The 12,925-nt window shown below is 36.4% G+C and overlaps 1 protein-coding gene across 1 annotated transcript; it reads right to left on the bottom strand.

Moving 5' to 3' along the window:
- Positions 1–6,745: 6,745 nt before the first annotated feature.
- Positions 6,746–10,853, bottom strand: LOC133879557 (transcription factor bHLH153). The gene is made up of 6 exons (XM_062318173.1): positions 10,321–10,853; positions 8,396–8,515; positions 8,257–8,322; positions 7,857–7,922; positions 7,680–7,724; positions 6,746–7,253 (listed from the first exon to the last, which is right to left on the bottom strand). The coding sequence occupies exons 1-6, from the start codon at positions 10,360–10,362 to the stop codon at positions 7,101–7,103; spliced, it is 492 nt and encodes a 163-aa protein (XP_062174157.1). The 5' UTR covers positions 10,363–10,853; the 3' UTR covers positions 6,746–7,100.
- Positions 10,854–12,925: the final 2,072 nt, after the last annotated feature.

The following is a 12,925-nucleotide window of genomic DNA, read 5'->3' as shown; positions in this document are numbered from 1 at the left end:
ATCTAGCATCACCCTCTCGACCTATCTGCCCGCTTTGTGGAAAGGTTGGCCACACTGCTCCTAGGTGCTACCAACGTCCTGATCCAACATTAGTTGCACCATATCCTTAGGCGTTTTACTCTTCTCCATCGTTGCCCTTTAAGGAAAATCGGTATTCGGACACTGGTGCCACACATCACATCATTAGGAATACACTATCCAAGATCAAATTCACATAGGCTTTGTCTACTAAACATTCTGGTTCTACATCTCTTTCTATCTCTCGTCATAAATTCCTCCTCAAACAATTACTTCATGTTGCCCTAATATGCATAGATCCCCTTTCAGTGCGTCAATCTGCTCTTGATAATTATGTTTTCTTTGAGTTTTATCCTTCTCACTTTGTTATCAAGGACTGCAAGACCGAGACTCAAATCCATCAAGGCCAACTTAACAATGGCCTCTGTCAACTCTTTCCTTCTCAAGTGCATTCATCAACCCCTCAAGCACTTGTTGGTGAGAGGACTACATCACATTGTTGGCACAAACGATTGGGACATCCATCCCTTTGGATTGTCAACCTTTTTCTATCCAAGTTTCAACTACCAGTCTCCAATCATAAGGCACTACAACCCTGCACTGCTTATCCCCAGGCCAAGGGTTATCAATTGTCATCTTCAATTTCAACTACAAGTATTTCTAATCCTTTAGAACTACTTTATTCAAATGCTTAGGGTCCTTTCCTAACTCTTTCTATCAATGGTAATCGCTATTATGTTTCCTTTATTGATGCATTTAGTTAGTTTATTTGGGTTTATCCTATTCAATCTAAATCTAATGTTATAACTGTATTTATCAAGTTTCAAACCATGATTGAACGAGATTACTCAATGCCAAAATTAAAAGTGTACAAACTAATTGGGGTGGTGAGTATCGCAACCTCAATAAATATTTTTAATCTATTGGAATTATTCATCGTGTTTCCTGCCCCCACACACATCAACAACAAGGGTGTATTGAAAGGAAACATCAACATCTCATAGACACAACCTTAGCGCTACTAGCTGATAGTTATCTTCCCAAAATCTTTTGGGATAAAGCTTGTCTCACTTCATGTTATTTGATAAATTGGTTGCCCACTCCTTTATTGAAAAATATCTCTCATTTTGAAAAACTTTTCTCTTGGTCCCCTGACTATAATTTCCTCAAAAAAATTGGATGTGTCTGCTTTCTTAATCTAAGACCCTACAATTCACATAAATTTTCCTTCCGCTCTAAACAATGTTTCTTCTTAGGTTATAGCTCATATCATAAAGGCTACAAAGGTTATCATCATGAATCTGGTCATATGTATATCTCTCGTGATGTGGTTTTTCATGTAACTATTTTTCCATTTTTCCAAAACCCATCAAAGTCAATTCCATCTACTCCAAATCCTCCCACTTACAACTCATTCTCCCTTCCAATAAACTCTACAAGTGTCTCGGGTTCTACTCCTCCAAACCTCTCATCTTTACCTACTAATTCCAGCATCTCTCACTCTCAAACTAGCTCTTCTTCAACTCATGTAGAGCCATATGTTCCTCCTGTCCAATTTCTGGACTTGGCACCTCCTAGACTACAACCTATGTGAACAAGATCTCAGAATAATGTTAGACAACTACAGCAACTCACAGATGGCACGGTCAAATATCCTTTACCTCAACCCTTACTGTCAGAATCTGCACTTATAGAACCTACTTGCTTCTCTAATGCTGTCAAGATCAGGGAATAGTGCAAATGCAATCCAAGTTGAGTTCAATGCCTTACTCAAAAATCAAACATGGTCTTTTGTTCCTCCAATGACAGCCAAGAATGTTGTTGGCTGCAAATGGGTTTTTAAACTCAAGAGAAAGGCTGATGGCTCTGTAGAACGCCACAAGGCACGGCTGGTTGCTAAGGGATTTCATCAACATGCGGGTCTAGACTATGGTGAGACTTATAGTCTTATGGTAAAACCTACTACTATATGAATTGTTTTGTCAATTACATACTCTGCAGGTTGGTCAATCAAGCAAATAGACATTCAAAATTCATTTCTTTATGGTATCTTGTCTAAAGATGTCTATATGGCACAACCACTAGGCTTCATCCACCCAAATCATCCTCACCACATTTGCAGATTGCATAAGGCAATTTAAAGTCTAAAACAGGCCCATTGTGCTTGGTTTACTCGCCTCAATGGACAACTACTCAAGCTTGGTTTCACTGGCTCCAAAGCTGATTCCTCTTTGTTCATCTATCACACAGCATCCGTGACTATGTATTTACTAATCTACGTTGATGATATCATCATAGTTTCTTTAGTTCCTACTGCCATTGATGAACTATTGCAGCTTCTATGTCTTGATTTTGCGGTTAAAGGCTTGGGAAATCTACACTACTTCCTTGGAGTTGAATCATACCCATGAAGGCTAGTCTTTTGCTCTCTCAACAACAATATATTAGAGACTTATTACACAAAACCATCATGGTGGATGCAAAGCCAATCACATCTCCCATGTCATCATCCTCAGTTTTGTGAGCATTCATAGGTGATCCTATGGAAGACCTATCTCTATACCGTAGCACAGTTGGCTCCCTCCAATACTTGTCACTCACTCATCTAGATTTGGCATTTTCTATCAATCGTGTTTGCCAATTTATGCATAGACCAACCAAAGTCCATTGGCAAGCTGTCAAGAGGACCCTTCAGCATCTCAAACACACCATAACTCCCGAGCTGCTACTGCAAAAGACTCCTTCAACATCTCTTCAAGCCTTCTCCAATGCAGATTAGGCAGGTTGCCTTGATGGCTGACGCTCTACACGAGCTTATTGTGTCTTCCTTGGCTCGAATTTAACTTCATGGAGTTCTAAGAAGCAGCCCACAGTCTCCCGGTCAGTCACAGAAGCGAAATACAAATCCATAGCCAATACTACAGCAAAATTACTTTGGATCCAATCTCTCCTGCGGGATCTCAGACTAAAACTATATTCTCCACCAAAACTATGGTGTGACAACATTGGTGCCACCTATTTATTAGTCAATCCAGTCTTCCATGCACGTATAAAGCATGTGGAAATTGATTTCCACTTCGATCGGGAATCAGTTGCTGCCAAGTCATTGGAAATCCTCTTCATTCCAAGTTTTGACCAACTAGCCGATGTACTTACCAAGCCTCCAGTCTCCAAAAGATTTCATCTCCTTTGTTTCAAGCTCAACGTCCGTTCTCCCCCGCTGAACTTGCGGGAGGGTATTAATGCACAACAGACTTCTGGTATGTCTAACCTACTTAAGAGTCCAAGTGAAACTCTTGATAGAGCATCTGATTGATAAGGATGAGTAGATAAGTTTAATATGCAGAGTTCTAGTTGTAATCGGAATCCTATCTGGGTTTGTATCAGCTTTAGGGTTATCTAATCTAGGTTATATCCGAATTATAGATAGAGTTATCTTGTAAACAATTCTATCTTGTAATCTCCATATATATCAATACAAGCTCACTTAGATGAGCAAGAGAGAATACTATTTATCAACAAAGTATTGTGAGTTTCTACATATTGTATTTGTAATTTTGTTTTGTTTTATTTTATTGTATTTGTAATTTTATTTTATTTTATTTGTATTTGTTTAAATATGATTTGTAAGGTTTAGTTCATTGTAATTATAAAATTTCTTTGTAATTGTTTTTGGAAAGAGTATTAATAAAATTGGTTTAATTTATTTCTTTTAATGCTAAAATAAAGAATTTAAATTATTTGACTTGAGCCGAGTACTCGAGCTTAAGATCGACCAAAATGATCTAGCTCGAGCTTGAGCAGTAATCTTTCCATAGTGAGCTGAGCTCAAACACCAAATTCAGGCTCGAGCTCGAGCTTGATACCAACACAAACGAGCCAATCCCGAACAACCAATACCTGCTCAAGATCGGTTCATTTACACCCCAGTCTCAATGGTAAAATACTAGTCCCCAGCCAAGCTCTATAACAAATAAAAGAGCTAAACTCTTATCATTTCTAGACATTTTGATAATCTTTATATAATTTTGTCTTATGTTTTTCACACATAGGATTTTCATTTCCATGCCATAGCTACTCAACCAGCGAAGTTCCATTCCCAATATTGAGCTACTCAATGGAAGCGTTAGCAAACAAATTGGATCCATATGCTGTCAATTTTATTATGGAGATAGCTTGAATCTTAACCTCTCTTTTCTCTTTTCAAAGTTCTCTTCAAAAAAACCTCTCCTATAATGGGTTTTTCTATTTCTGTATATTTTCTGATGGTATTTTGATGGTAAATTGTGTTTCTTGAAATGAATGAATGAAAATGACTGATTGGAGATAGTCAATCTCCAAAGCAAGAATGGAAATGGTGAAAGAGGTTGTATTGAAATGATAAGCAATTCGAGGTTGCTTGGCCTCCAATTACAAAACGTTTCTTCACTATTTTGTTTCTTAGTCTGCTCTGCCGATTGGGTTGATTCTTATAGACTCAATTGGTTACAACTGCCTAACAGATATTGCCAGTTATTTGTCACAACCAAAAATGCATAAAAGCTAGTAATAAAACGTAAGACTACAATTAAAGGACCTACTAACCTAATAAACCCATTACAACTAAAGGATCCGCTAACGTAAAAGACATATAAAGGCTCATTAACCTAATAAACCCATTGAAGACCCAATAATCTAATAGACCTCTTACCCCTCTCAGATCTCAGTTAGGAGTCTGTTTAGGTTCGAAATTTTTAACACAACTCGCAAATCTGACACGAACATAACACGAAAATACAAGGTTTGAGTTTAGGGTAATCGGGTTCGGATCATAATCAGGTTGGCCCGATTATGACGCGAGTAACCCGCCAGACACGATTATAACACGGTTACATATAAAAAAATTATAATAGAAACTTCAAGAAACCTAGCCGAGCCTTTTCACTTTCACTCGTTTCCTTTTCATTTTCACTCCACAACCTCTGGAAGAGCTTTTTCTCATCTCCGGCGGTTGACTTCTTTGTGTTGTCAGGCGAAAAGACGCCGTCTGCGCTTGGCTCTAGTGCCTTCTTCTTGGCCCGCTTGGACGAATCCTTGCTACCTGTCTCAGAAATCGGCCGCTTGGTCGCCACCGACGATCTCGCGGCCGACAAGGCAGGCTTGGATTTGGGCTTGGTCGTGGCCTTCCATGGGCTTGGATGAGATGGGCTTCACACTTGTGCTCAAGGTGGAGGGTTTTGGAATCTAGGGCTTGATCAGAGAGAGAGAGAGTGAGCTAGGATTGTGTGCGGTTCAGCTACGATTTGGAAACAAGATTGTGTTGTTCAGAGAGAGACAGAAAAAGCTCTTCCATAGCCTCTGGATTGCTTCTCTCGCCGAATTGTGTTGTTTGGTTTTCTGTTGTGACTACAGTGCGAATTGGGGTTCTGCCGTTCTGGGGTGGGTACACAAATTGGGGTTCAGACGAAGATGAAGAGTCAAAGACGATCCTTCATCCTTCTTCTTCTTCGGACAATTATAACAACGGGTTATCCGGGTCGTGCTCGAGTAACACGGTTGGCAAGCAGGTCATGTTCGGAATTCAACCCTATTAATAATCGGGTCGGGTTCGTGTTAGACCCGATTGTGTGATCGGGTCGGTCGGGTCAACACGAATCTGACCCGCCAACCCGAATTGTCAAGCCTAGGTCTGTTCTTCCCTCCTCTCCCCACCACTATCCTTATGTTTTCCTCTTCTCCATCTCCTCTTTGTTATTTCCTTCTTTTTTTCTTTTCTTCTTTAGTTTTTCTAGTTTTTTGTGTGGGTTATTAGAAGTTAGGTCTACTGAAAATCCACAACATCTACCACACCCACACGCCCATCCTCCATCTCCAGCCACCACTCAACCATCCACTAGCCCCCTCGATTGTGGCGCATGAGGTTACACACGCCACCGCTCCTTTTGATCTCCTGCAGCAAATCTCCAACACAACACCTTTGGCTCTTTCGGTCCTCTAGAAATTCTAGATCCAAATCTAGACCTCAAAAGTATCCAATTTTTTATGGTTCTATGCCAACTACTCCAGATGGTTTCTCCTTTGATACTGTACAACTACCTCTTAGTCTCTCCATCTCTCCAAAATCTGGAGCTAGGAGCACTAGTAGCAGTATCTCTAAAATCCTTTATATTTTCTAAATGTAGGGAAAACCCCTAAAAAATACCTTTGAAACAAATTCTCTTAATGTTCCGTAAAACGTGGAAACACCTAAGGAACCAAGAGTGATACCTAAATCTGTGGTAGCATTTTTTCTTCCTTTAACATTATTTTAGTATTAAATGGTTTTATCTTTCCTCTAACATTTACTTGAAAGAATATTTAAATGGCATAGAGAAATAATAAGAAAAGCTATTGTGGAGTTTATTTGACTAAGAAAGCAAAAAGTAGTTTAGTTCCTTAAATTTAAGAAAAGTTGCTACTAGTGTTCTAAATTAAAATAAGTTTCTTTTGTTAATACCCTCATGTTCACCATGGGCCACCATAACCATATTCGCCGACATCATTCTCAATTACCTTTTTTGTATTCGGAAGATACCCTCCGAAGCTGTGGTTGAATTGCTGTCAAAATTAAATTCTTTTTGGTCTTTATATTTTAGATTTTGCAATTTTCAGTTTTTGTAACCGTGCTATTTATTTGTCCTTGTTTTTACCATCTAATAACAATTTTTTTAAAAAATATATATATATATATATATAGGTATCAAAGAAATTTTTGATTGACATTGGCCTCATTCCTCTCCACATATTCATTAATACATTATCATGCTCATTAATCATTATACAACTCTCAAGTTTCTAAATATACATTTTCGCATAATCAGTATAGAGATACACTTTTGATTTGACACTAGAAAGCTTCTCCCATTGCCAACTAAGAATATGGACTGGGAAAATGTTTACAGACAGTATTCCAGATTTCCCATTCGCATTCCAGATTTCCATGGGATGTTTCGTGCTAAGCTAAGATTCAATCACAATTTTTCATTTTCCATCTGCTCAACAAAAATTTGTTGCACAATAAAAAGGTTGATCTAAACCCTCTGGTTTCTGAGCACCAGATTGTCTCAATGGAATTGTGAAATAGGCTTCTCGAATTTAGGGGAAGTGGTCTTAGTGGGGGCCCAGATATCTGCACCATTGCTTCGAGCCACTCCAGCAGTGCATGAGACTGGAACAAGACATAATCCTCTACCTCTCAGGCTGTATGCTCCTAATTCCTGGACACAAAACATCCAATGCCTTAACCTTCCAATCATATAACATTTTCGCCAACTATCATCCTTAAATTGCACAAGTGAATGAAATAAAACAACCTTTATCATGTCAATGGGTTTCAAATGCACTAAAAACATCTCACTACTATTCCTAGGTATCATAAAACAACCTTTGTCATAGGAGTAATTCTAGAAGCTTCTCAGGTTCCTTCTCCCTTCAAAAATAGGGTGGCTTTTAAAATCACCATTTGATCGAATTCAATAACGATCAATTACAAGTTCAATGGTGATTTTAAAAGCCACCTCATTTTTAGAATGATATAAGAGGGATTTTTAGAATTATTCTTATCAGAGATCTGCTTACGAAAAAAAAAACATTCAAAATATATCTTCCTACAATTATTCTGTTACTGGATTGCTCATGCTCACCTGCATTTTAGTTGAGCTACTTTGGAGGTACGGAGCACTCAACACCTGAAAGCACCCATAAAGACAAAAGCAATGAGCCCAGCAAAGAAGATGTATTTCATATCTGTATTACGTAATTCCAGTTAATAAGTGGCTACTAATGATAGTTCAGAAAAGTATTGAAGGAAAAGGCCAAACCTTTACTTGTTCATGAAGGAACTGTATGTATTCCATTGCCTCCCAAAGGACAGAAGCTGTATCTGTCTGCAGAGAAATCAGAAAAGTTTCAGAATCACAGCAATGGCGAACAACTCTATCATAAAGGATGTAAGAGATTATTAGATACAAGCTAAATACATGAGCATGATATGCCCCAAATAACATCTTTTTTTCTTTTTCTTTTTTGTTGATTGTTTTTGTCTCTTTTTTTTCTTCTTCTAGGGCAACCCTCAATGGCATTCACTTTAAGATTATTATTGTAGTTTAAAATGGAGGCAAGAAATATTTTTTTCATAAACTCAATTGGAGATGAATGGCCAGTGAGTAATTCAAGTTCATGAAGGATTCTTTAATAGAAAGATCAATTTTCCATATTTACCTTCCCATATGGTGAAACAAGCTGTTGCAGGGCCACAATTCGCTCACCAAGCTTCTCCTTCCTCTCCTATTATCAAAGCGGGGAAATTTTAGAAAAACAAAAGAAAAAGAGGAAAAAGAGGAAAAAGACAAAAAGAAACCTTGGCGGATAAATCAGCCTTATGTCGTTTGGATGCAAGAGAAGTGAGACTGCTTTGCTCAACAGAACAGGGGCTTCTTTTGTGTTCCGCCATTTTTCCTACCTCTATCCCTTCTTCTTCCTAGTTAGAAACAGAAATAAGAACCACTCTTTGTAAAAAAAAACAAGACAAAATGCAACAGAAGTAATCAACTAGCATGTCCAGACACCATCAAATGGAGAATACTTAAATCTAAACCAACTAATCAGCATGTTTTTCCTTGATTTGCATGAAGTCGCACCAGAAAATCCAGAAGAGTTAATTATATGCAAATGATCCTAGTCATAGTTCTTGTTTATGTTCATCGTAATATTTAAAGACAACTATCAAAATGCCATAACAGGAACCTTCATATCAAAGTCTAACACTCACTAAAGGGTTATTCCAAACTACCATGAATTCACTTTCATATATTCTTATAACATGAGTAAGGAAAGAGATGCTCCTTTTTCCTTTTTCCTTTTTTTTTTTTTTTTGGTTGTAGTGGTGGAGGGGAGGGATACACCAGAAAACACACCAGCAAGCATATGATATGAAGTGACCAGAAAATTACTTCTATCATATACTAAAAAATCAACAATGGACTTATTAATAGTTTTAAAATTCCTAGATATTTTTAAATTTTTGGCAGATCATTGTTTAACAAAAGAGACTGCAACCCATCTGGGGCAGTACTCCATCGAAAGCACCGGGAAACAGTTCATTAAATATTCATGGGGAAAATCAAACACTTAAATAAAAGTCCAAGAAGCAAAGCAAATGCATTTTGGTAATAGAGAAATTGAAACTTGCAAAATCCAACCAAAGTAATAACAAATTATAGCTGACCATCCAATGTGATCGACTTCACTTTAAGAAGCATCCTCTATTAAGAGCAGAGCCGTTTGAGGCCATTATATACTATATTCGCATTCTCATTATACCTTAAAATAAGCTGATTTTTTTTATGAATCGTACACGAAACCATGCAAAACAAGTTCATTCATAAAAAACAAGACATGCACTGTTTTGGTCAGAGGTTAATCCTCATTTCCTAACATTATATATATATAATATACATCTATCCAATGTTATTGTTACAATTATATAATAAAAAACGATATCATCCTAATTAATTAATTAACAGTACGCTCACAAGCAGACAACAGGCCCATGAATCCATGAAGAACAGAATCAGCTACACTAACAATGACAAAACAATAATAATCATATAATTAGTAAAAATAATAAAATAATAAAGGACGCGTATATATTCTTTCAAAAGGCCAAGAGTCCATGATTTAATTAATCACAGTGCACCGATTAGCCAAGCTAACACTTAATTAAACAGAGAAGGGTATATGATACAAAAGTTAGATGACAATAATAAATAAATCTTTTTTATGGGTATAGTTGGGAACAAACTAAATTAAAGAAATTTGGGTTTGGCTGTACCAAATTAAATATTAAACCATGCATGAACGAATCGTAAATCTAACAAATTATGCCCAAATAATATACCCTACCCACTTTTATTTAATAGCCCGAATAATATCTTAATGAACACCAAGAACAGCAGACACTAGACAGCAAGCAATCCACAGAATGTCATCAACACAATCCCGACCGTTCAATCATCTCAAAAGAAGAAGAGACAAAACACAGACAGAGAGAGAGAGAGAGAAGAGAAGAGAAGTGATGAACAAGTATGAGACGCAAGTACTTTGATCGGAAGGCTAACAGGGCATGATCATTTTTCAACAAAAAAATCTCAAATTGGCTTAAAGAACACGCAACACGTTTACTTTATCAAGTACAGCAAAATAATTAAAGCTAAAGAAATAAAAGCAGCGGAAAAAGATTTGAGAGCAAATCAATGAAAGGTTTAAAGCTTTAAGTAAACGCACCGAGAACTTCGAGTCTGCATTGCAGAATGAGCTCACAATCATCTCCAACTTTGTAACCCAAAACCCTCCAGAACCCACTTCAGAAATCACCCAAACTACACGAAATTCTAATCAAAACCCAAAGAATAATGGCCTATATTGGTGTTTCTACTTTAACCATCAACGCCCCCGTTAAAGAAAAAAAAAAACTCTTTCTTTCTCTGCGTCTCTTTCTGTGAGTGTGTTATAGTTTAGACTTCTGCTAGAGTTTGTTGGGTTTTCACGTCTTGTCGTCGTGAACTTTGTGCAGAAATCAGGGAACGTTGGTTTTGCTGAAATCACTGAATCAGCTATATATGTACATTTATCCAGAATTACATAACTTTGCTTAAACCACTAAAATTGGTTGGTATGGAGTGCTGAAAGGCCAAAATAGTCCGAGAAGAATTCCAAGGGACGAAAATGGTTGGAGAATGGGAGAGACTGAAAACCCAGTCAGGCAGAGAGAGACAGAGAGAGAGAGAGAGCTGGGGGGAGGGGGAGGAGATGAAAAGAGACTTCTGAAAGTGTTTTATAAAGTTTTAGAAAATATTTTAAAAATTTTAGTGAAAGGTTCTCTCCAAAAAAAATATGAATTATTTGTTTGACAGCTAATATCCAACTGTGGAGAGAGAGAGAGAGAGATTATAGTTAACATAACCAGACATGAAGTCATTTTCCTAACCATGGTTGGAAGAACTACTTGAGGCTTGGCTAGTGATGGTTGCTAACCAAATTAGTTATTCTAGGGAAAAAAATCAAATTTTATAAATTATCCAAAATGAAATGTAAAAAATTGAAAGAAATGCCTATGAATAAAAAAATTGTAGCCCATAATTTAATACTTTTTAAATTGAGACATGTTTTATGCATATCATTTGTATATCACTTTTTTAAATTAATCATTAAATTTGTATGATCACATATGGATCTGTGTGAGTCCTACAAATTCAATGATTAATTTAATAAAATAATATACAAAAGATGTGCAATAATAATTTCTCTTATAAATATGATATTTGCTGCTATTCTTTGATATCCTCCGATAAGTTTTTTTTTTTTTTTTTTTGTTGACATGTCTAACAAGAAAGGTAGGAAGAATTCGAACTAGTGACCTCTGCTTCATAAGGCATGATCCCCAACCGATTGAGCTACCCCTTGGAGACCCCGCTATCCTCCAATAAGTTAGTCAATGAAAAGATAACACGAATGATATATTTCAATTTGAGAAATGATTGTTGTATAACTCTTGTACAACTCCAACAATTTTTTTTTAAACTAACCATTGGATCTGTTTTCATATATGAAGGTCAAAAATATCAAATAGTTGATCTTAAAAAAAAATGATTAAAATTGTACGAAAATTGTGAACCTATCATATCTCTTTCAATTTTCCTATTTTTCTATATATTTGGAGATATTTACAACATATATCGGTCAAAATATTAGGAAGTGATGAAGTTAGCCATAATTTTTTTTTACTCAACCACATTTACTTATATAATTTTTTCTAATAATTTATTTTCTATAACTTATATGATTCTGTTTTGCTATTTTTCACCCAATCACATATTTATTTTTTATAAGTAATGCTAAAATTTAGGAGTGTACAAATGATTGCAGTTGCGATTATTTCCTCTTAACCGCAACCACAACCGCTTTAAGTGATTATCATTTTTAAATAAGCACAATCACACCGCTAATACCGGTTAGGAGTTAACCACTAACCGGCAGTTTTTGAAGGTTAAACAAAAAGAACCGCTAAGGCGCTAACCACTTTTAAGTAATGGGCATCTTTTAGGGTTAATTGGGTCTTAATTAGAAATCGAACATTTTTTACTTTTTGCGTTGGCCAAAAATTTACCCCGAAATGAGAATGTTTAAAGCTCTCACTAAGAACGTTCGATGTTACCACAAAAAACATTCGAAGTTCCCACCGACAACCCGCCAAGGCACTAACCACATTTTGGGTCTCTTTGAAGTTTTTTTAATTATTTTTTGTTTATTGTGCAGTGAAACATTCTTCATTTTTCAAAACAGCAAAAATATGATCACCTGTTTCTGAGCAATAAAACTGTTCGAATTCATTCTTCTTTAGGCTTTGAAAGCCAGCTGCTTCGGGATATTGAATTGCCAAGCGAAATGCTTGACATTGAGAGGGATCTCCAAAAGAATGGGATTAAGCCTGCTACCAACACTGCTCCGAGGAGGGCCGAGTCAGAGGTTCATGTCATTTGTAGGGCCTCATCGGTTTGCAGCTCTCCCCTAGCCTACTGCAATACGCCTAGACTGATATACAGTTGCTGTTATATGGTTACTCATTAATAACCGTTCCGCTCATATACTCTTATTATAAATCGTATTTGTATCTTATAATTCTAGCACAATATTGACGTAACAGATTAGATCAATTCTTCTTTAAAAAAAAAAAAAAAAAACTCAAAGTTTGATTAGGATTATTACGTCAACATTATGAGATAATAATAGGATAAAAAAAATAATTTTTAGCACTACTCTTTTTTTTTTATATTTAATTCTATTTGTTTTTCTTTCTTCTTTTTTTTTTTCATCAGTCATATATATATTT

The sequence above is a fragment of the Alnus glutinosa genome, chromosome 1, assembly GCF_958979055.1.
Source record: "Alnus glutinosa chromosome 1, dhAlnGlut1.1, whole genome shotgun sequence".
Classification (NCBI taxonomy): domain Eukaryota; kingdom Viridiplantae; phylum Streptophyta; class Magnoliopsida; order Fagales; family Betulaceae; genus Alnus; species Alnus glutinosa.
This window is presented reverse-complemented; position numbering and strand designations above follow the sequence as displayed.

What these genes read in the sequence shown, in the direction of transcription:
- LOC133879557 (XM_062318173.1), bottom strand. Translation starts at nt 10,362, where the DNA reads ATGATTGTGAGCTCATTCTGCAATGCAGACTCGAAGTTCTCG. An exon ending in ATGCAGACTCGAAGTTCTCG is followed by an intron (nt 8,516 to 10,320) that starts GTGCGTTTACTT and finishes GTTTCTAACTAG; the next exon opens with GAAGAAGAAGGGATAGAGGT. An exon ending in TCCTTCATGAACAAGTAAAG is followed by an intron (nt 7,725 to 7,856) that starts GTTTGGCCTTTT and finishes GGGTGCTTTCAG; the next exon opens with GTGTTGAGTGCTCCGTACCT.